Consider the following 20,453-nt stretch of genomic DNA (forward strand, 5'->3'; position numbering starts at 1 on the left):
GGGGAATCGCCCTATTGGCAGGAGAATCACGGATACGCTTCAGACAAATTCACCTCCGTCACAAAGCGGATGAAAAAAAACTTCAGTTGAATGACTTAATTTCAGAGATCCATTCCCCTTTTATTTGAGCATGTCACAGCAAACACATCATTATTGTATATGTATTTATTTTGGGAAATCTTTTGGTCTTTTCTTGGTTTCATTTCAGCATGCGGGAGTTGGTTAAAACACCATGATGCTCCCCAAAACCTCCAAACGTTCATGGATAGAATTAACCCATGAATAGCCCCAGAATTCACATTCAAAGACAATCTGTTCATGAAAAAAAGTAAACTAAATGTATAGTTAATGAACAGTTGTAGAGTTAATGAAGTGTTTATAGAGCTATAGAATGAGTGTAGCCTGGTCCCAGGTCTGTTTGTGCTCTCAGACAGATCTGGGACCAGGCTAGAAGGAGTGTTGTTAGTGCTAATCAATGCTAACACTAATGTTAATATGTCACAGGGATGGGCAAGGAGGTGGAGAATCTGCTGACAGAGAACAAACATCTTCTGGAGACCAAGTAAGTGTGTGTGTTGTAAACTTACACTTGTTTGTTGTGCTGCTCCACATTAAAGATGGTTTGGTACAAGATAGATTTACTAGCGGGGCTGTTCTTTTGCAAGGGTTGAGTAAAAATGTTTTTTTTTTAATAGAGAGAGCACACAAACATGCGTTTGTTTGTTTGTGTGTGTGTGTGTGTGTGTGTGTGTGTGTGTTGAGAGTGATGGTAAGACACAGAGAGAAACAGAGAGAAACAGGTTTTCCTTTTCCAGTGTAAATGCCTTTTGGTTGGCACCCGAAGACTTGTCTAAGGATTATTGAGTAAAGCAGTACAATTATTGATTCCCATTTCTCCCCATGCAGAAATGCCCTGAACATTGTGAAGAACGACCTGATAGCCAAAGTGGACGAGCTCTCTGGGGAGCATGAGGTGCTGAGAGAGGAACTGGAGGCCCTTAGGACCGCCAAGAACAAAGTGCACATAAAGGTTAAAGAACTGGAAGAAGAGCTGAAGAGGTGAGGGGTTGTGGGAGGGTGTGCGTGCGTGCATAGTGTGTGTGACTTGTGACTCTTATGACTCTTTGCCTCCTCAGGTTGAGAGCAGAGGCTCTGACTCTGGGAGCATCTCAGGACTCCAAGGATGAAGGAGGGGAAGATGTGAGTCAAACAAACAAACAGATAAACATTTTACATTTACATTAAGTCATATAGCAGACACTTTTATCCAGAGCGACTTACAGTTAGTGCATTAGTAACTAGATACAACAACCACATATCACAGTCATAGAGTCATAATCTAGGTTTCCATCCAATTGACAACAGATTTTCATGCAAATATTCTAAAATGTATTTCCATCTGAGATTTGTTTCCATCAAATTGACTTGTTCCTGATAAAAGGCTGTGCTTGGTGACTTAGTGCACATAAAAAATAAATGTTTGCGGTTAAATTTCTATGTACTGAATAAAAATACAATATAAATGGGTTTCCATCGCATTTTCAACTCGACTGATGGTTTTGTCACTAAACATTTTTTGTTATATAGCGAATGTGCCCACTCTGGTCTTGGCATATGCAGTCTGGCCAATACCTCACAGACACAGTTCGGGAATAGCCTACTTACTACATGATGAGATTATTATGGACAAAATAGTGAGATTATTTTACTTGTCAAACAGCAGCCAAGCATCGATCATCATGTCACCAGAATAAGACAAGATATTTATTGGAAAGGAGCATTAAGCTCATCACTGCGGACTTTCACCACTCTGAAGTTCATAATTTATTTCATTTGTAGTCTAACAAACTGCATGCTTTCCCGAGTCGTAGTGGGAGGACCAAACTTGCAGTCACCGTGGGACTCCAAGTTTACTTTGATATGATGGTTAATATACTGAACAAATATAAACGCAAAATGCAACAATGTCAACGATTTTACTGAGTTACAGTTCATATAAGGAAATCAGTCAATTGAAATAAATTCATTAGGCCCTAATCTATGGATTTCACATGACTGGGAATACAGATATGCATATGTTGGTCACAGATACCTTAAAAAAAAGTAGGGGTGTGGATCAGAAAACCAGTCAGAATCTGGTGTGACCACCATTTGCCTCATGTAGCGTGACACATCTTCTTCGCATAGAGTTGATCAGGCTGTTGATTGTGGCTTGTGGAATGTTCTTCCACTCCTCTTTAATGTCTGTGCGAAGTGGCTGGATATTGACGGGAGCTGGAACACGCTGTCCCAAACATGCTAAATGAGTGACACGTCTGGTGAGCATGCAGGCCATGGAAGAACTGGGACCTTTTCAGCTTCCAGAAATTGTGTACAGATCCTTGCGACATGCATTGTCATGCTGAAACATGAGGTGATGTCGGCGGATGAATGGCATGACAATGGGCCTCAGGATCTCGGAACGGTATCTCTGCATTCAAATTGCAATCGATAAAATGCAATTGTGTTCATTGTCCTTAGCTTATACCTGCCCATACCATAACCCCACTGCCACCATGGGGCACTCTGTTCACAACATTGACATCAGCAAACAACTTTGGAGGCAGCTTATGATAGAGAAATTAACATTCAATCCTCTGGCAACAGCTCTAGTGGACATTCCTGCAGTCAGCATGCCAATTGCACACTCCCTCAAAACTTGAGACATCTGTGGTATTGTGTTGTGTGACAAAACTGCACATTTTAGATTGGCCCTTTATTGTCCCCAGTTCTCAGTACAAGGTACACCTGTGTAATGATCATGCTGTTTTATCAGCTTTTTGATATTCCACACCTGTCAGTTGGATGGATTCTTTTGGCAAAGGAGAAATGCTAACTAACAGGGATATAACCAAATTTTTGCATAGAACTTGAGAGAAATAAGCTTTACATGTTGCGTTGCAGTGGGGAGAACAAGTATTTGATACACTGCTGATTTTGCAGTTTTTTTTTATCATAGGTACACTTCAACTGTGAGAGACGGAATCTAAAACAAAATCCAGAAAATCACATTGTATGATTTTTAAATAATTAATTTGCATTTTATTGCATGACATACAGTGGGGTAAAAAAGTATTTAGTCAGCCACCAATTGTGCACGTTCTCCCACTTAAAAAGATGAGAGAGGCCTGTAATGTTCATCATAGGTACACTTCAAATATGACAGACCTAATGAGGGAAAAATATCCAGAAAATCACATTGTAGGATTTTTAATGAATTTATTTGCAAATTATGGTGGAAAATAAGTATTTGGTCACCTACAAACAAGCAAGATTTCTGGCTCTCACAGACCTGTAACTTCTTCTTTAAGAGGCTCCTCTGTCCTCCACTCATTACCTGTATTAATGGCACCTGTTTGAACTTGTTATCAGTATAAAAGACACCTGTCCACAACCTCAAACAGTCACACTCCAAACTCCAATATGGCCAAGACCAAAGAGCTGTCAAAGGACACCAGAAACAAAATTGTAGACCTGCACCAGGCTGGGAAGACTGAATCTGCAATAGGTAAGCAGCTTGGTTTGAAGAAATCAACTGTGGGAGCAATTATTAGGAAATGGAAGACATGCAAGACCACTGATAATCTCCCTTGATCTCGGGCTCCATGCAAGATCTCACCCTGTGGGGTCAAAATTATCACAAGAACCACACGGGGGGACCTAGTGAATGACCTGCAGAGAGCTGGGACCAAAGTAACAAGCCTACCATCAGTAACACACTACGCCTCCAGGGACTCAAATCCTGCAGTGCCAGACGTGTCCCCCTGCTTAAGCCAGTACATGTCCAGGCCCGTCTGAAGTTTGCTAGAGAGCATTTGGATGATCCAGAAGAAGATTGGGAGAATGTCATATGGTCAGATGAAACCAAAATATAACTTTTTGGTAAAAACTAAACTCGTCGTCTTTAGAGGACAAAGAATGCTGAGTTGCATCCAAAGAACACCATACCTACTGAGAAGCATGGGGGTGAAAACATCATGCTTTGGGGCTGTTTTTCTGCAAAGGGACCAGGACGACTGATCTGTGTAAAGGAAAGAATGAATGGGGCCATGTATCGTGAGATTTTTAGTGAAAACCTCCTTCCATCAGCAAGGGCATTGAAGATGAAACGTGGCTGGGTCTTTCAGCATGACAATGATCCTAAGCACACCGCCCGGGCAATGAAGGAGTCGATGCGTAAGAAGCATTTCAAGGTCCTGGAGTGGCCTAGCCAGTCTCCAGATCTCAACCCCATAGAAAATCTTTGGAGGGAGTTGAAAGTCCGTGTTGCCCAGCAACAGCCCCAAAACATCACTGCTCTAGAGGAGATCTGCAAGGAGGAATGGGCCAAAATACCAGCAACAGTGTGTGAAAACCTTGTGAAGACTTACAGAAAACGTTTGACCTCTGTCATTGCCAACAAAGGGTATATAACAAAGTATTGAGAACTTTTTGTTATTGACCAAATACTTATTTTCCACCACAATTTGCAAATAAATTCATTAAAAATCCTACAATGTGATTTTCTGCATTTTTTTTCTCATTTTGTCTGTCATAGTTGAAGTGTACCTATGATGAAAATTACATGCCTCTCTCATCTTTTTAAGTGGGAGAACTTGCACAATTGGTGGCTGACTAAATACTTTTTTGCCTCACTGTAAGTATTTGATCACCTATCAGCCAGTAAGATTTCCGGCTCTCATAGACCTGTTAGTTTTTCTTTAAGAATCCCTCCTGTTCTCCACTCATTACCTGTATTAACTGCACCTGTTTGAACTCGTTACCTGTATAAAAGACACCTCAATCAAACAGACTCCAACCTCTCCACAATGGCCAAGACCAGAGAGCTGTGTAAGGACATCAGGGATAAAATTGTAGACCTGCACAAGGCTGGGATGGGCTACAGGACAATAGGCAAGCAGCTTGGTGAGAAGGCAACAACTGTTGGAGCAATTATTAGAAAATGGAAGAAGTTCAAGATGACGGTCAATCACCCTCGGTCTGGGGCTCCATGCAAGATCTCACTTCGTGGGGCATCAATGATCATGAGGAAGGTGAGGGAACAGCCCAGAACTACACGACAGGACCTGGTCAATGACCTGAAGAGAGCTGGGACCACAGTCTCAAAGAAAACCATTAGTAACACACTACGCCGCCATGGATTAAAATCCTGCAGCGCACGCAAGGTCCCCCTGCTCAAGCCAGCGCATGTCCAGGCCCGTCTGAAGTTTGCCAATGACCATCTGGATGATCCAGAGGAAGATTGGGAGGAGGTCATGTGGTCTGATGAGACAAAAATAGAGCTTTTTGGTCTAAACTCCACTTGCGTGTTTGGAGGAAGAAGAAGGATGAGTACAACCCCAAGAACACCATCCCAACCGTGAAGCATGGAGGTGGAAACATCATTCTTTGGGGATGCTTTTCTGCAAAGGGGACAGGAAGACTGCACCGTATTGAGGGGAGGATGGATGGGGCCATGTATCGCAAGATCTTGGCAAACAACTTCCTTCCCTCAGTAAGAGCATTGCGTCGTGGCTGGGTCTTCCAGCATGACAATGACCCGAAACACACAGCCAGGGCAACTAAGGAGTGGCTCCGTAAGAAGCATCTCAAAGTCCTGGAGTGGCCTAGCCAGTCTCCAGACCTGAACCCAATAGAAAATCTTTGGAGGGAGCTGAAAGTCCGTATTGCCCAGCGACAGCCCCGAAACCTGAAGGATCTGGAGAAGGTCTGTATGGAGGAGTGGGCCAAAATCCCTGCTGCAGTGTGTGCAAACCTGGTTAAGAACTACAGGAAACGTATGATCTCTGTATTTTCAAACAAAGGTTTCTGTACCAAATATTAAGTTCTGCTTTTCTGATGTATCAAATACTTATGTCATGCAATAAAATGCAAATTAATTACTTAAAAATCATACAATTTGATTTTCTGGATTCTTGTTTTTGATTCCGTCTCTCACAGTTGAAGTGTACCTATGATAAAAAATGACAGACCTCTACATGCTTTGTAAGTAGGAAAACCTGCAAAATCAGCAGTGTATCAAATACTTGTTCTCCCCACTGTATATTTTTGTTCACTATATATCAATATTTGCGCTTAAAGGCACCTTTTATTGCATAATTAATTTTACAGATGGAAAAAGTGCAACTGGTAGTGCAATAAAGGCAAGTACAAAAGTGTTTTTTTCAAATGTCGAATTAGATTTGTTGTAATTTGTTGTAATTGGTAGATTTGTTGTATATGGGTTAATCCTGGGAGAATGCCACCTGCCAAATTACTATTGAGATTCTTGTGCCAGCTTTCTCCAGCTTTCTTGCTAGTTTGACAGAAATGCCTTTGCAGGAGCCCTCAATCCTAATTGAGCTCATATGCAATTCACAACTGCATTTCACATACCTAATCAACTAAAATTGGCTAGGGCAGGGGTTCCCAAACTTTTTTGGGCCACGACCTCATTTTGATATAAAAAATGTTTTGCGACCCCACCATGTAAACAAAGTCATGTAATTAACAGTCAGTTTACTTTTTTATGACAGTCTATTACAAATCAGTCTGATTATACATTTGACAGTATTTCAATCTGAAGGAAGTAGGGTTTGAAGTGACTGAAATGCATCAGAAAGGTAATGGGAAGTTCAGAAGTTCATCAGGCTATAATTTTGTATGATATTGATTGTTCTTTTTACCCCAGTCTGATTTAGCGCCTGGTCTTATCCACTCTGTTCTGATGGGTCCTATGTGGTTTCTGAGCATTGTAGAAGGAAACGGAAGACACATACAGTGCATTCGGAAAATATTCAGACCCCTTCACTTTTTCCACATTTTGTTACGTTTAGGGGTGTGGCGGTCATGACACTTTGTCAGCCAGTGATTGTCAGGCAAATTACTGCCGGTTTCACGTTAATTGACTGTTAATTAACATAAACACATTTAGCATCACCTTTTTCCACGCATAGCCTACAAGTCACCGATGCAGACCTTTGGAACATGTAATATACACCATCACAATAAATCCATTATTTATTTTAGACGGGTCTAAAGAAACATGATATTAAGAAAATGTAGTCTGTTTCAGAAGAACAGAGTAGCTAGCATACTCTGCATTTTCCTTATGTTAGGCCCTGATCTGGCTATGCCGTATGGCTGTGGGCTACACTAGTTCATTTTTAACACAAGTTTTGCTTAGAATTCCACAGCATTATTTATATTATTTTATAGTATGAAGAATACAATTGAACATAGCTGAATAAAATAGACAGAATATTTTCTCCAAACGATTTGAGGGAGTACGCACATGCTGCTATTCTGTGTTGAGCAGTTAACAAAGAAAAAGGTATGCTTAATTTAGAGTTATTTATGTAATTTTAGTTGTGATAGAAATGTTGGACTATAGGTTTTGATTTTTAATACATCCTAAGGCTGCATGATGCAACTCTGATGATGATTTGAAAAAAGTCGCAGGAAAGACCTGAGCTCAGTTAGTAAGTTTGGTAGGCTACCATCAGTAGCAACAGAGCTTGGAGAAGCCTAATTACCATGACTAAATTGTCACATGGAATTTGACTGCCATCATAACTCGTGACCGCCAGTGTGGCGGTAATACGGTCACTGTAACAGCCCTACTTATGTTACAGCCTTATTCTAAAATGGATTGAACAGTTTTTTCCCCCTCATCAACGATGAAAATAAAACCTAATATAACTCAAACGGAAAGCATTTGCATTTTTGCGCAGTCTAGGCAGTGCTGAGAGGGATAGATCAGTCAAAGTCAATATATATAAAACAATTAATTTAAAAAATAGTTCTTAACAGGGCGTGTTTTTTGTTCTATAATGACAAAGTAAAAACAGGATTTTAGAATATTTTGCAAATATATGAAAATAAATAATTATAACACATTTACATAAGTATTCAGATCCTTTACTCAGTACTTTGTTGAAGCATATTTGGCAGCAATTAAAGCCTTCTTGGATATGATGTTATAAGCTTAGCAGACCTGTATTTGGGCAGTTTCTCCCATTCTTATTGCAGAACTTCTCAAGTTCTGTCATGTTGGATGGGGAGCGTCACTGCACAGCTATTTTTAGGTCTCTCCAGAAATGTTCAATCGAGTTAGGTCCGGGCTCTGGCTGGGCCACTCAAGGACATTCAGAGACTTGTCCCGAAGCCACTCCTGTGTTGACTTGGCTGTGTGTTTAGGGTCATTGTCCCGTTGTCCTGTTATTTTATATTTTTTTATTAGTCAGTTAAGATCAAATTCTTATTTACAATGACAGCCTGGAAACGGTGGGTTAACTGCCTTGTTCAGGGGCAGAAGGACAGATTTTTTACCTTGTCAGCTCGGGGATTCAATCTAGCAATCTTTCGGTTACTGTCCCAACGCTCTAACCACTAGGCTACCTACCTGAACGCTCTGGAGCAGGTTTTCATCAAGGATCTCTCTGTACTTTTCTCTGTTCATCTTTCCCTCGATCCTGACTAATCTCCCAGTCCCTGCCATTGAAAAATATCCCCACAGCATGATGCTGCCACCACCATGCTTCACCGTAGGGAGGGTATTGGCCAGGTGATGAGCTGTGCATGGTTTCCTCCAGACGTGACTCTTAGCATTCAGGACAAAGATTTCAATCTTGGTTTCATCAGACCAGAGAATCTTGTTTGTCATGATCTGAGAGTCCTTTAAGTACATTTTGGCAAACTCCAAGCTGGCTGTCATGTGACTTTTACTGAGGATTGGCTTCCATCTGGCCCCAATACCATAAAGGCCTGATTGGCGTAGTGCTGCAGAGATATTTGCCCTTCTGGAAGGTTCCCTCATCTCCACAGAGGAACTCTGGAGCTCTGTCAGAGTGACCAAAAAAAAAAAAACTTAAATTTAGAATAAGGGTCTGAATACTTTCCGTATGCACTGTATGTGTTCCTTAGTCTTATCTTTAAGTGATGGGGTCAAAATATTTTGTAATTTAAATCGTTCAAAAGACATTTGTAGGAAGAAAAATTCTCTCGTTACCCCATTTTCAAATCAGGTGACCCCTATTTTGGGAAAAGCTGACCTAGGGGCATGTTGAGCTAACTATGCCTCTCGTTCGTTTTGGCAGTGAATAGTTTGCTTTTAGCCTTCTGAAAATGTTGTGAAAAATAAAATATCTGATAGCCAGCAAAGAACAGTTTGGGGTCAGCAGGCACGACAGTGTAAAAGGGTATGAATGCAACTTGTGCCCTCTCTCTTCCCCCCCTTCTCTCTTCTTCCTTTCTCATCCTTCCCTTTCTCTTCCTCTTCTCTCCTCCTCCCCTCTCTCCCCCCTTCTCGCCTCCTCCTTTTCTTTCTCAGTACTCGTCTCCGATGGTGGATGGGGATGTGACCATGACACAGCGTCGGCGTTTCACACGGGTGGAGATGGCCAGGGTCCTGATGGAGAGGAATCAGTACAAGGAGAGACTAATGGAACTACAGGAGGCCGTCCGGTGGACAGAGATGATCAGGTGACGAGAGGATTTGGGGGAGGGAGGGGTGAAGGGGAGAGGAACCAATACAAGGAGAGGCTGATGGAGATGCTGTAGGCCGTCTGGTGGACAGAGATGATCAGGAGAGTCAGGCATTATCTCCTATGTTTAGCATGACAATGACCATAGAAATTGGCAAGACAAACAGATTCTGCGACCAGGCTCAAACATGCCTCTCTCTATTTAAGGACTTTTGGAAGATTAGACCAAATGAGGACTAAAAGAGATCCAAATAAATTTAAATCAAAATCTCTGTCTCCTCAGGGCATCCAGGGAGAGTCCTCAGATGCAGGAGAAGAAGAAATCCACCATCTGGCAGTTGTGAGTTGTTATCAGTGCCATGTAGCATAAAGGTGTCATTATGCTTCAGTTTTACTAGTACCTAGTTCGGCTGGAACCGAATGAGTGTGCTCGCTTACTCCCTTAAAAGATGTTCGCTTGAAAAACGAGAAAAAAAGCGGCAATAGTACTGTTTGTAAATTTTGAGACGACTCAAACTAGTCCAAATTAATCTAAGATAACTCAAGAAATCTGTCATTTATTTTGACGTTTTTGCAGAGGAGATCTTAGAAAAACCCTTACCCGAAGTCCAAAACAAACAAAAACGTCACAAAATGTTGTTAAAATATATGCACAAACTCTTCCGAACTGTTTCGGCTGGGAAGCATGCGGACACCTTAAGGCTGTGTACTGTATACTTTGTAATGTTCAGTTATTGAAATTGTTACTAAACTTTGACTGTACATCCCTCTCTCTTCTCTCCTTCCAGTTTTGCCCGTCTGTTCAGTTCCTCGGCCAGTCCTCCGCCAGTCAAGCGTCCGTACTACAGCGTCAACATCCACTACAAGTCCCCGTCCCCTGCAGGCTTCCCCCAGAGACGCAGCCACGCCATGTGTCAGATCTCCACCACAAACCGAACCCTGGAGTTTTTCCCAGAAGAGTGAGAGAAAAACACACACCAACCTTTTTATTTACATTCTTCCCTCACTCTGTCTCCGTCCATACCTTCATCCCTCTATCTCTCTGATCGTCCATCTCTGTCCCTCCCTCCTTCCCATCCCTCTCCCTCCATCCATCCCTCTTATCTCTCCATCCCTCTTTCCCTTCCTCCCTCCATCCCTCCCTTGTCCACCCTCTAACATTGTAGAGTTAGTTGTTTATGCACGTGTAGGGGAGAGGTTGGGGTTGCACTGTCGTAAGCGTAATCCTACAGTACGTGTGATGTCATTTTTTCCCTCATATTTTTTTGTGAAATGATAATAAGCAGAAAAACAAACATATTTTGAATCAGTTAGTAGTGTCCTTGCATGTGCCTTCATGTTAAAGTGCAAAAGGATGTATGGTTGCTAGTTCATATTACTGCTTTGTGCATTGTTCTTAATGATTAGTGTTAAGTGCAGATCACATATTGTGATTGCTTCTTATTTTGCGCTCTACTCCTGTTCTTTTGTTTTCCATTCATTTTCTCATGGCTGTTGAGCTGGCTGTAGCTTAACTGCTTAAAAACACACAATGCTGCTGTAGCTTCTCTCTTTCTTTGCAGCAGCCTGGCTGCGCTTGCTAACGCTTCGCTTCTCTCTCTGCCTCTCTCTCTCTGCGCATTTCTTTCTTTCTCTCCACCCTCTGTTCTAGACTGGCCAGTAATGGTGTTGCGTCTCTCATTAGCGACTCTGCGCTGTCGGCTCGCCGTGAGCAGCGCCGGGAACAGTACCGGCAAGTCCGAGAGCACATGCGCCGCGATGACGGAATTATGCAGGCCTGCGGCTGGAGCGTACCACCACGCTTCAAACAGGTACCGTCTCTCATAGCTGAAGGATGGGATTAAAAACAAATAAATAACTATTTGTAAAATACATTTTGTCTGTAAAATGTATATAGTATGTATACAGTGCATTCGGAAAGTATTCAGACCCCTTCACTTTTTCCACATTTTATGTTACAGCCTTATTCTAAAATGGATAAAATTATTTTTTTCCCCTCAATCTACAGTTGAAGATGGAAGTTTACATACACCGAAGCCAAATACATTTAAACTCAGTTTTTCACAATTCCTGACATTTAATCCTAGTAAAAAAATCCCTGTCTTAGGTCAGTTAGGATCACCACTTTATTTTAAGAATGTGAAATGTCAGAATAATAGTAGAAATAATGATTTATTTCAGCTTTTATTTCTTTCATCACATTCCCAGTGGGTCTACATACATTCAATTAGTATTTGGTAGCATTGCCTTTAAATTGTTTAACTTGGGTCAAACTTTTTGGGTAGCCTTCCACAAGCTTCCCACAATAAGTTGGGTTAATTGTGTCCTATTCCCCCTGACAGAGCTGGTGTAACCGAGTCAGGTTTGTAGGCCTGCAAATGCTTGCAAATGTATGCTTGCAAATTTTCTATAGGATTGAGGTCAGGGCTTTGTGATGGCCCCTCCAATACCTTGACTTTGTTGTCCTTAAGCCATTTTGCCACAACTTTGGAAGTATGCTTGGGGTCATTGTCCATTTGGAAGACCCATTTGCGACCAAGCTTTAACTGATGTCTTGAGATGTTGCTTCAATATATCCACATACTTGTCCTTCCTCATGTAGCCATCTATTTTGTGAAGTGCACCAGTTCCTCCTGCAGCAAAGCAACCTCACAACATGATGCTGCCACCCCTGTGCTTCACGGTTGTGATGGTGTTCTTCGGTTTGCAAGCCTCCGCCTTTTTCCTCCAAACATAACGATGGTCATTATGGCCAAACAGTTATATTTTTGTTTCATCAGACCAGAGGACATTTCTCCAAAAAGTACGATCTTTGTCCCCATGTGCAGTTGCAAACTGTAGTCTGGCTTTTTTATGGCGGTTTTGGAGCAGTGGCTTCTTCCTTGCTGAGCGGCCTTTCAGTTTGTCGATATAGGACTCGTTTTTACTGTGGATATAGATACTTTTGTACCTGTTTCCTCCAGCATCTTCACAAGGTCCTTTGCTGTTGTTCTGGGATTGATTTGCACTTTTCGCTCCAAAGTACATTAATCTCTAGGAGACAGAACGTGTCTCCTTCCTGAGCGAGACGGCTGCGTGGTCCCATGGTGTTTATACTTGCATACTATTGTTTGTACAGATGAACATGGTACGTTCAGGCGTTGGAAATTGCTCCCAAGGATGAACCAGACTTGTGGTGGTCTACAATTTTTTTTCCAAGGTCTTGGCTGATTTCTTTTGATTTTCCCATGATGTCAAACAAAGATACACTGAGTTTGAAGGTATGCCTTGAATCCACAGGTACAACTCCAATTGACTCAAATTATGTCAATTAGCCTATCAGAAGCTTCTAAAGCCATGACATAATTTTCTGGAATTTTCCAAGCTGTTTAAAGGCATAGTCAACTTAGTGTATGTAACTTCTGACCCACTGGAATTGTGATACAGTGAAGTAAGTGAAATAATCTGTCTGTAAACAATTGTTGAAAAATTACTTGTGTCATGCACAAAGTAGATGTCCTAACCGACTTGCCCAAACGATAGTTTGTTAACAAGAAATTTGTGGAGTGGTTGAAAAATGAGTTTTAATGACTCCAACCTAAGTGTATGTAACCTTCTGACTTCAAAAGTATGCAGGCCCTTTGTATGCAGGCCCTTTGCTATGACACTCCAAATTGAGCTCAGATGCATCCTGTTTCCATTGATCAGGATTGTGTTGAGGCACAGATCTATGGAAGGGTACCAAAATGTTTCTGTAGCATTGAAGGTCCCCAAAAACACAGTGGCCGCCATCATTCATAAATGGAAGATGTTTGGAACAACCAAGACTCTTCCTAGAGCTGGCTGCCCGGCCAAACTGAGCAATCGGGGGAGGAAGGGCCTTGGTCAGCGAGGTGACCAAGAACCTGATGGTCACTCTGACAGAGCTCCAGAGTTCCTCTGTGGAAATGGGAGAACCTTTCAGAAGGACAACCATCTCTGCAGCACTCCACCAATCAGGCCTTAATGGTAAAGTGGCCAGACGGAAGCCACTCCTCAGTAAAAGGCACATGACAGCCAGCTTGGTTTTCCAAAAGGCACCTAAAGGACTCTCAGAATATGAGAAACAAGATTATCTGGTCTGTTGAACTGATTGAACTGTAGGAAACCATGCACCGATCATCACCTGGCCAATACCATCCCTACGGTGATACATGGTGGTGGCAGCATCATGCTGTGGGGATTTTTTTTCAGCAGCAGGGACTGAGGATCGAGGCAAAGATGAACGGAGCAAAGTACAGAGAGATCCTTGATGAAAACCTGCTCCAGAGCGCTCAGGACCTCAGACTGGGGTGAAGGTTCACCTTGCAAAAGGACAACAACTCTAAGCATACAGCCAAGAGAAGCAGGAGTGGCTTCGGAACAAGTCTTTGAATGTCCTTGAGTGGCCAAGCCAGAGCCCGATCGAACAACTCTGGAAAGACCTGATAATAGCTGTGCATCCAACCTGATCTGCATAGAATGGGAAAAACTCCCCAAATACATATCTTGTTGCGTCATAACCAAGAAGACTCGAGGCTGTAATCGCTGCCAAAGGTGCTTCAGCAAAGTACTGAGTAAAGTGTCTGAACACTAATGTAAATGTGATATTTCTGTTTTTTTTTATACATTTGCCCCCCAAAAAATAAAAAAAACAGATTTTGCTTTGTCATTATGGGGTATTGTGTGTAGATTAATGAAAAAACAAACAATTGGATCCATTTTAGAATAAGGCTGTAACATAACAAAATGTGGAAAAAGTGAAGGGGTCTGAATACTTTCCGAATGCGCTGGTAGTAGAAGCCTAAATCTTGTTGTCTATTAGTTTTCTCCAGTTAGGGGAGGGGTGGTAGGTTTAGGGGAAATAATAAAGTATTATTTATTTTTTAAATATCATATTTACAAAAAATATATGTGGGATTGTAACATGTACTCGAATAGTCAGGAAGCATGTACAGGGAGTGAATTCAATAAATAAACGTACATGGAACAAAACAAGAAACACGAGTAGCGCACAGACATGAAATGTATAAACAGAAACAATAGCACCTGGGGTAAGAACCAAATGGAGTGACATATATAGGGGAGGTAATCAGGAAGGTGATGTAGTCCAGGTGAGTCTCATGAGGCGCAGGTGTGCGTAACGATGGCACATGTGCGTTATAATGAATAAACTGGTGACAATGAGCGCCAGAGAGGAGGAGCGGGAGTAGACGTGACAGGGATTGGAAATGATGCAGACAATTACATTGATGGAAGCTACAATCTATCTGCAATATTAAAGCTGATCTACCCCCAAATAAATAAAAAGATGTATAAATAAAAATGGCATCCATTTAGCAGTGAAAATACAGCATATAGGGTGGTGTCTCTCTATTTCTCCCATAGACTGGTGCTCAGCTGGACAGTGCACTGGAAGGCCCGCTGAAGAAACAACAGGTAAGTGACACCCACAGAGTCCTTCCCTAACCTAGCATGATCCGCTCTTAGTTACCCAAAAGACCTGTCACAAGACACATCAACAGACACCACAGTCTGACACAACACCTACAGTGCATTCTGAAAGTATTCAGACCCCTTCACTTTTTCCACATGTTGTTACGTTACAGCCTTATTCTAAAATGGATTAAACAAATATCTTTCCTCATCAATCTACACACAATATCCCATTTTAGCAAATGTATAAATTTTTTTTAAAAATAAGCCATGAGGTCGAAGGAATTGTCCATAGAGCTCCCAAGACAAGATTGTGTCGAGGCACAGGGGGCTTTCCTCTTTTGTTCTATATTTTTATTTCACCTTTATTTTGTAGCCAGAGTCCCATTGAGATTTAGATATCTCTTACAAGGGAGCCTTATGTCGTAGAATTACAACATTATGTTAATCACATTACTCTTAAATTAGAATGTAATCCTATATTAGTACTCACATTGTATGTTTTTCTTAGAGGCAACAGAGTAGGATTGTTAGAACTTTCATGTTTCAACTTTCAGAAGCCTGAGATTTAACGCTGACAAGTAGATTTACGATGGCCTGGTGATAACCTAAAGACTGCATTACATTCCAATCCATGATTAGTGTCTGTGTGCCTGTCTGTCGGCAACAGGGAGAACCAACCACCAGTTTATTTAAGGAAAGGATTTAGTATTCTAGGTTACATTAGTATTTTTTCTATATGCAAGCAGTAAATTAACTTTTTACCTTTATTTAACTAGGCAAGTCAGTTAAGAACAAATTCTTATTTACAATGACGGCCTAGGAACAGTGGGTTAACTGCCTGTTCAGGGGCAGAACGACAGATTTGTACCTTGTCAACTCGGATGGTTTGAACTTGCAACCTTCCGGTTACTATCCAACGCTCTAACCACTAGGTTACCCTGCCGCCATGTATATCTTGATGTCTGTTGCATGAGAGCACAATGTACCTTTTTGTATAATTTCAACATATCTATTCTTCATCACAAGGACTCAGGAAGTCTATAAAGAGTTGTAACCGAATCCTGTTTATTTGGGCTTTTAACTCTACACCATTGGGTGATTGTTAACGTTCCATTACTAATACATTTTCCATTACTAATGCAGTAATTAATAATAAAGTGGGATTGTTTTGAGGAAATCGAAGTCTCTCCTTTGATTAGAATAATTCCACGACACTTGTATATACACAATCTATAAATACAACATAATACAAAATTACAAAACATACTCCAGAGGAACGTTCACATTCCTCAGCATAGAGGTCCCCAATCAGCAAATTCACCTGCCTGAGAGGCACCAGTACATCTAGTTGCAGGGAGCTCTTTAGATTTGTTCCATACATGGGGTGCAAAGAAACTAAAAGCAGATTTAACCCAACTCTGTGGAGACCGAAGGGATCTCCAGAGTTAGCCATCCCTAAGACAGGGTTTGGTCATTCGTACATTGAAAGTTAAATAATGACGTTAGGTATGGTGGAATTTCATTGTTCCCGCAAGAAAGGGGGAGGCCAATGACATCTGAGGGCACCATAAGACCAACTTCTTAAATGGTCTACTCCATGAAGTTTGCATTTGTATCTAGAAAACACTATTTTGCTCAAAACATTATTTTTTTAACCTTCAATGTATGTACATTACTGTATTAAGACCTGGGATATTGTTTTCCAACGGAAAAGTGAAAAAAATAGCTTGAGTGCGTCTTTCAGCCCCCAAGCCTTGTCCCCAAGACACACATCAACAGACACCAGACGGTCTGACACAGCTAACTGACTCAATGACCCTGTCAATGACGCCACTCAACCTACTGATACAACATCTACCTAAAATCCAAACGCTCTGCCCCCACAATACACACAACACTTACCTCTAACCCAACACACATCACTAGATGCCACACAATCTGACATATCAATTGACACAATGCCCCTGTCCCTCAGTCATGTTAACAGAAACCCCACAACCTGCTAACACTGTCACTGCTATATCAACTTTCCTCCAATCTCAAAGCTCTTCCCCTTGACACATCAGATATGTCGAAAGTGTGGTTATACGGCTATATGAATATAGCAATGATGGTTTGATTGAATTTAGTTGTAGTAGTGTCTTCTATTGGAGGTCTTGGAGCAGTTTTGTGATTGGAGGGTTTGTCTGTCCGTCTTCTCCCAGGCCAATGAGAAGGAGGACAACCGCATGAAGAATGTCCCTGTTCCTGTCTACTGTCGCCCCCTAGTAGAGAAGGACCCCAACAGGAAGGTAAACAAACAAACAAATATGTACTTGGTTAAAGCCACGATCTGCCATTTTTACCGCTGTTCAATCAATCGTCATGTTAATTAATTATATATACCCATTGATTATTGAAGAATATTACTTAGAACTGCTTCAAGAACAGCCCATCATAACCAAAAAGTTGTTTTACCACAATGTTTTACATTTCATTTAGTTTTTTACCTTTATTTAACTAGGCAAGTCAGTTAAGATCACATTTGTATTTACAATGACGGCCTACCAAAAGGCAAAAGGCCTCCTGTGGGGACGGGGCCTGGGATAAAAAAATGAAATACAAATATAGGACAAAACACACATCACGACAAGAGAGACACTACATAAAGAATGACCTAAGACAGCAACACAACATGGTAGCAACACAACATGGCAGCAGCACAATAGCACAAAACATGGTACAAACATTATTGGGCACAGACAACAGCACAAGGGCAAGAAGGTAGACAACAATACATCACGCGAAGCAGCCGCAACTGTCAGTAAGAGTGTTCATGATTGAGTCTTTGAATGAAGAGATTGAGATAAAACAGTCCAGTTTGAGTGTTTTTTGCAGCTCGTTTCAGTCACTTGCTGCAGTGAACTGAAAAGAGCAGCGGCCCAGGGACGTGTGTGCTTTGGGGACCTTTAACAGAATGGGACTGGCAGACCGGGTGTTGTATGTGGAGGACGAGGGCTGCAGTAGGTATCTCAGATAGGGGGGAGTGAAATAAGAAATAAGTATCAACCAGTGGGTTTTGCAGCAGGTATTCAGAGATGACCAGTTTACAGAGTAGTATAGACTGCAGTGATGTGTCCTATAAGGAACACTGGTTTCAAATCTGATGGCCGAATGGGAAAGAACATCTAGCCGCTCGAGAGTGGTGTTAACGATGTGTGTAAACGAACTCTGTGTAGTTGTGGTGTGCGGCGGGCGTGGACCTGACGGGATGGAAGACGTGCATTCAGGAAGTGATGACAGTTAAGGCTGGCCCCGGCAACAGCGTTACAAATCCTCTAGCCATAGAGGAGGGAGAGGGAGGAGACGGCAAGAGCAACCACAGCTCACCAGAGAAGACAAAGGTACTGTCTTGATCTGGGTTGATTTGTTAGTTAATTAAGCTATTTGTTTTAATTTGAAAACATACTTATTGTCCCTTCTTCCTTTTCTCCCCCCCCCCCTTTCCCTCCCCTAGTCTAAGGAGCTCCATGAAACAGACACTATGAGTAGCAGAGTCTGGATCCTGACCAGTACCCACTCGGCCAGCAAGGTGTTAAATAGTAGTTGTTTGTATCAAGTCATTTCATTGTAAGTTGTACTTGTAATTCAGTTTGTTGCTGCCATTTGTACAATTTGTCAAATAATGAAAAACCATTATCGTTATCATCCTCAAGGTGGTCATCATTGATGCCAACCAGCCCGGCTCGTTGGTCGACCAGTTCAACGTTTGCAATGCTCACGTGCTCTGCATCTCCAGTGTGCCAGGTTAGCGGTCAAACCATAACACAAACACATAGTACTCACCTATTAGACCAACTCTATCGCAACTTGACGACTTAGCACCCTACTACTAAATTAACACAACCAGATCTACTACCACAACATGACCACATACAGTAGCACTCACCATCTGGACCAAATATACTGCAACTTGACCACTAAGGAATCTACTGCCATAATAACATGACTACCGACCACCCATCCTACACCCTATCTATTAATGCAACACGACCATATAGCACTCTCCACCTGAACCAAATCGACTACCATAATATGACCACAGTATTCAGATCAAAGCAGCATTTGGAAAGTATGTTACAGCCTTATTCTAAAATTGATTCAATAGTTTTTTTCCCTCATAAATCTTTATCACATTTACATAAGTATTCAGACCCTTTACTTGGTACTTTGTTGAAGCACCTTTGGCAGCAATTACAGCTTCGAGTCTTCTTTGGTATGATTCTACAAGCTTGGCACAGCTGTATTTGGGGAGTTTCTCCCATTTTTCTCTGCAGATGCTTTCAAGCTTTGTCAGGTTAGATGGGGAGTGTCGCTGCACAGCTATTTTCAAGTCTCTCCAGAGATGTTCGATCGGGTTCAAGTCTGGGCTCTGGCTGGGCCACTCAAGGACATTCAGAAACTTGTTCCTAAGCCACTCCTGCATTGTCTTGGCTGTGTGCTTGGGGTCGTTGTCCTGTTGGAAGGTGAACCTTCGCTCCACTCTGAAGTCCTGTTTTCATCAAGGATCCTTTTGTACTATGCTCTGTTCCTCTTTCCTTCGAGTCTGACTAGTCTCCCAGTCCCTACTGCTGAAAAATCCCCACAGCATGATCCTGCCACCACCATGCTTCACCTTAGGGATGGTATTGGCCAGGTGATGAGCGGTGCCCGGTTTCCTCCAGATGTGACGCTTGGCAGTCAGGCCAAAGAGCTCAATCTTGGTTTCATCAGACCTGAGAATCTTGTTCCTCATGGCCTGAGAGTTCTTTAAGTGCCTTTTGGCAAGCTCCAAGGGGGCTGTCATGTGCCTTTTACTGAGGAGTAAGGCAGCAGCTACTCTTCCTGGGGTTCAGCAAAATTAAGGCAGTTACACAATTTTAAAAACATTACAATACATTTATTACAGAATTCACAACACAGTAAGTGTGTGCCCTCAGGCCCATTCTCCACTACCACATATCTACAACACAAAATCCATGTGTACGTGTGGTGTGTATAGTGCGTATGTTATCATGTGTGTGTGTATGCATGTACCTTCAGCTTGTCAACACCTCTCTTCCAATTTTGAGCCATGAGAGATTGACATGCATGTCATTAATGTTAGCTCTCCGTGTATTTTTAAGGGCCAGCGGTGCTGATCTGTTCTGAGCCATCTGCATTTTCACATTCCCTCTTTGTGGCACCTGACCACACTACTGAACAGTAGTCCAGGTGCGACAAAACCAGGGCCTGAATGACCTGCCTTGTTGATAGTGTTGTTAAGAATGCAGAGCAGCGTTTTATTATGGACAGACTTCTCCCCATCTTAGCTACTGTTGTATCAATATGTTTTGACCATGGCAGTTTACAATCCAGGATTACTCCAAGCAGTTTAGTCACCTCAACTTGCTCAATTTCCACATTAATAATTACGAGATGTAGTTGAGGTTTAGGGTTTAGTGAATGATTTGTCCCAAATACAATGCTTTTAGTTTTGGAAATATTTAGGACAAA

General features: G+C 41.9%; 1 protein-coding gene across 18 annotated transcripts in view; it reads left to right on the forward strand.

Moving 5' to 3' along the window:
• The window catches only part of LOC110521924 (C-Jun-amino-terminal kinase-interacting protein 3), a 78,427-nt gene that overhangs the window by 39,088 nt on the left and 18,886 nt on the right, over positions 1-20,453 (forward strand). For 10 of the 18 annotated variants that reach the window (XR_016495307.1, XM_036968836.2, XM_090232207.1 and 7 more), the window contains 12 exons: positions 505-562; positions 907-1,059; positions 1,137-1,200; positions 9,350-9,501; positions 9,787-9,843; positions 10,292-10,462; positions 11,155-11,314; positions 14,889-14,939; positions 17,144-17,230; positions 18,158-18,322; positions 18,436-18,510; positions 18,635-18,725. Coding sequence is in view for 17 of the 18 variants with exons in the window: in XM_036968836.2 (XP_036824731.1) it covers positions 505-562; positions 907-1,059; positions 1,137-1,200; positions 9,350-9,501; positions 9,787-9,843; positions 10,292-10,462; positions 11,155-11,314; positions 14,889-14,939; positions 17,144-17,230; positions 18,158-18,322; positions 18,436-18,510; positions 18,635-18,725 (1,284 nt within the window). In the remaining variant the exon portion in view is untranslated. The remainder of the gene's footprint in view (positions 1-504; positions 563-906; positions 1,060-1,136; positions 1,201-9,349; positions 9,502-9,786; positions 9,844-10,291; positions 10,463-11,154; positions 11,315-14,888; positions 14,940-17,143; positions 17,231-18,157; positions 18,323-18,435; positions 18,511-18,634; positions 18,726-20,453) is intronic. The other 8 variants (XM_036968840.2, XM_090232214.1, XM_036968839.2 and 5 more) reach the window with 3 other exon arrangements.

This window comes from Oncorhynchus mykiss, chromosome 4 (genome assembly GCF_057628025.1).
Source record: "Oncorhynchus mykiss isolate SJ-2025 chromosome 4, ASM5762802v1, whole genome shotgun sequence".
Classification (NCBI taxonomy): domain Eukaryota; kingdom Metazoa; phylum Chordata; class Actinopteri; order Salmoniformes; family Salmonidae; genus Oncorhynchus; species Oncorhynchus mykiss.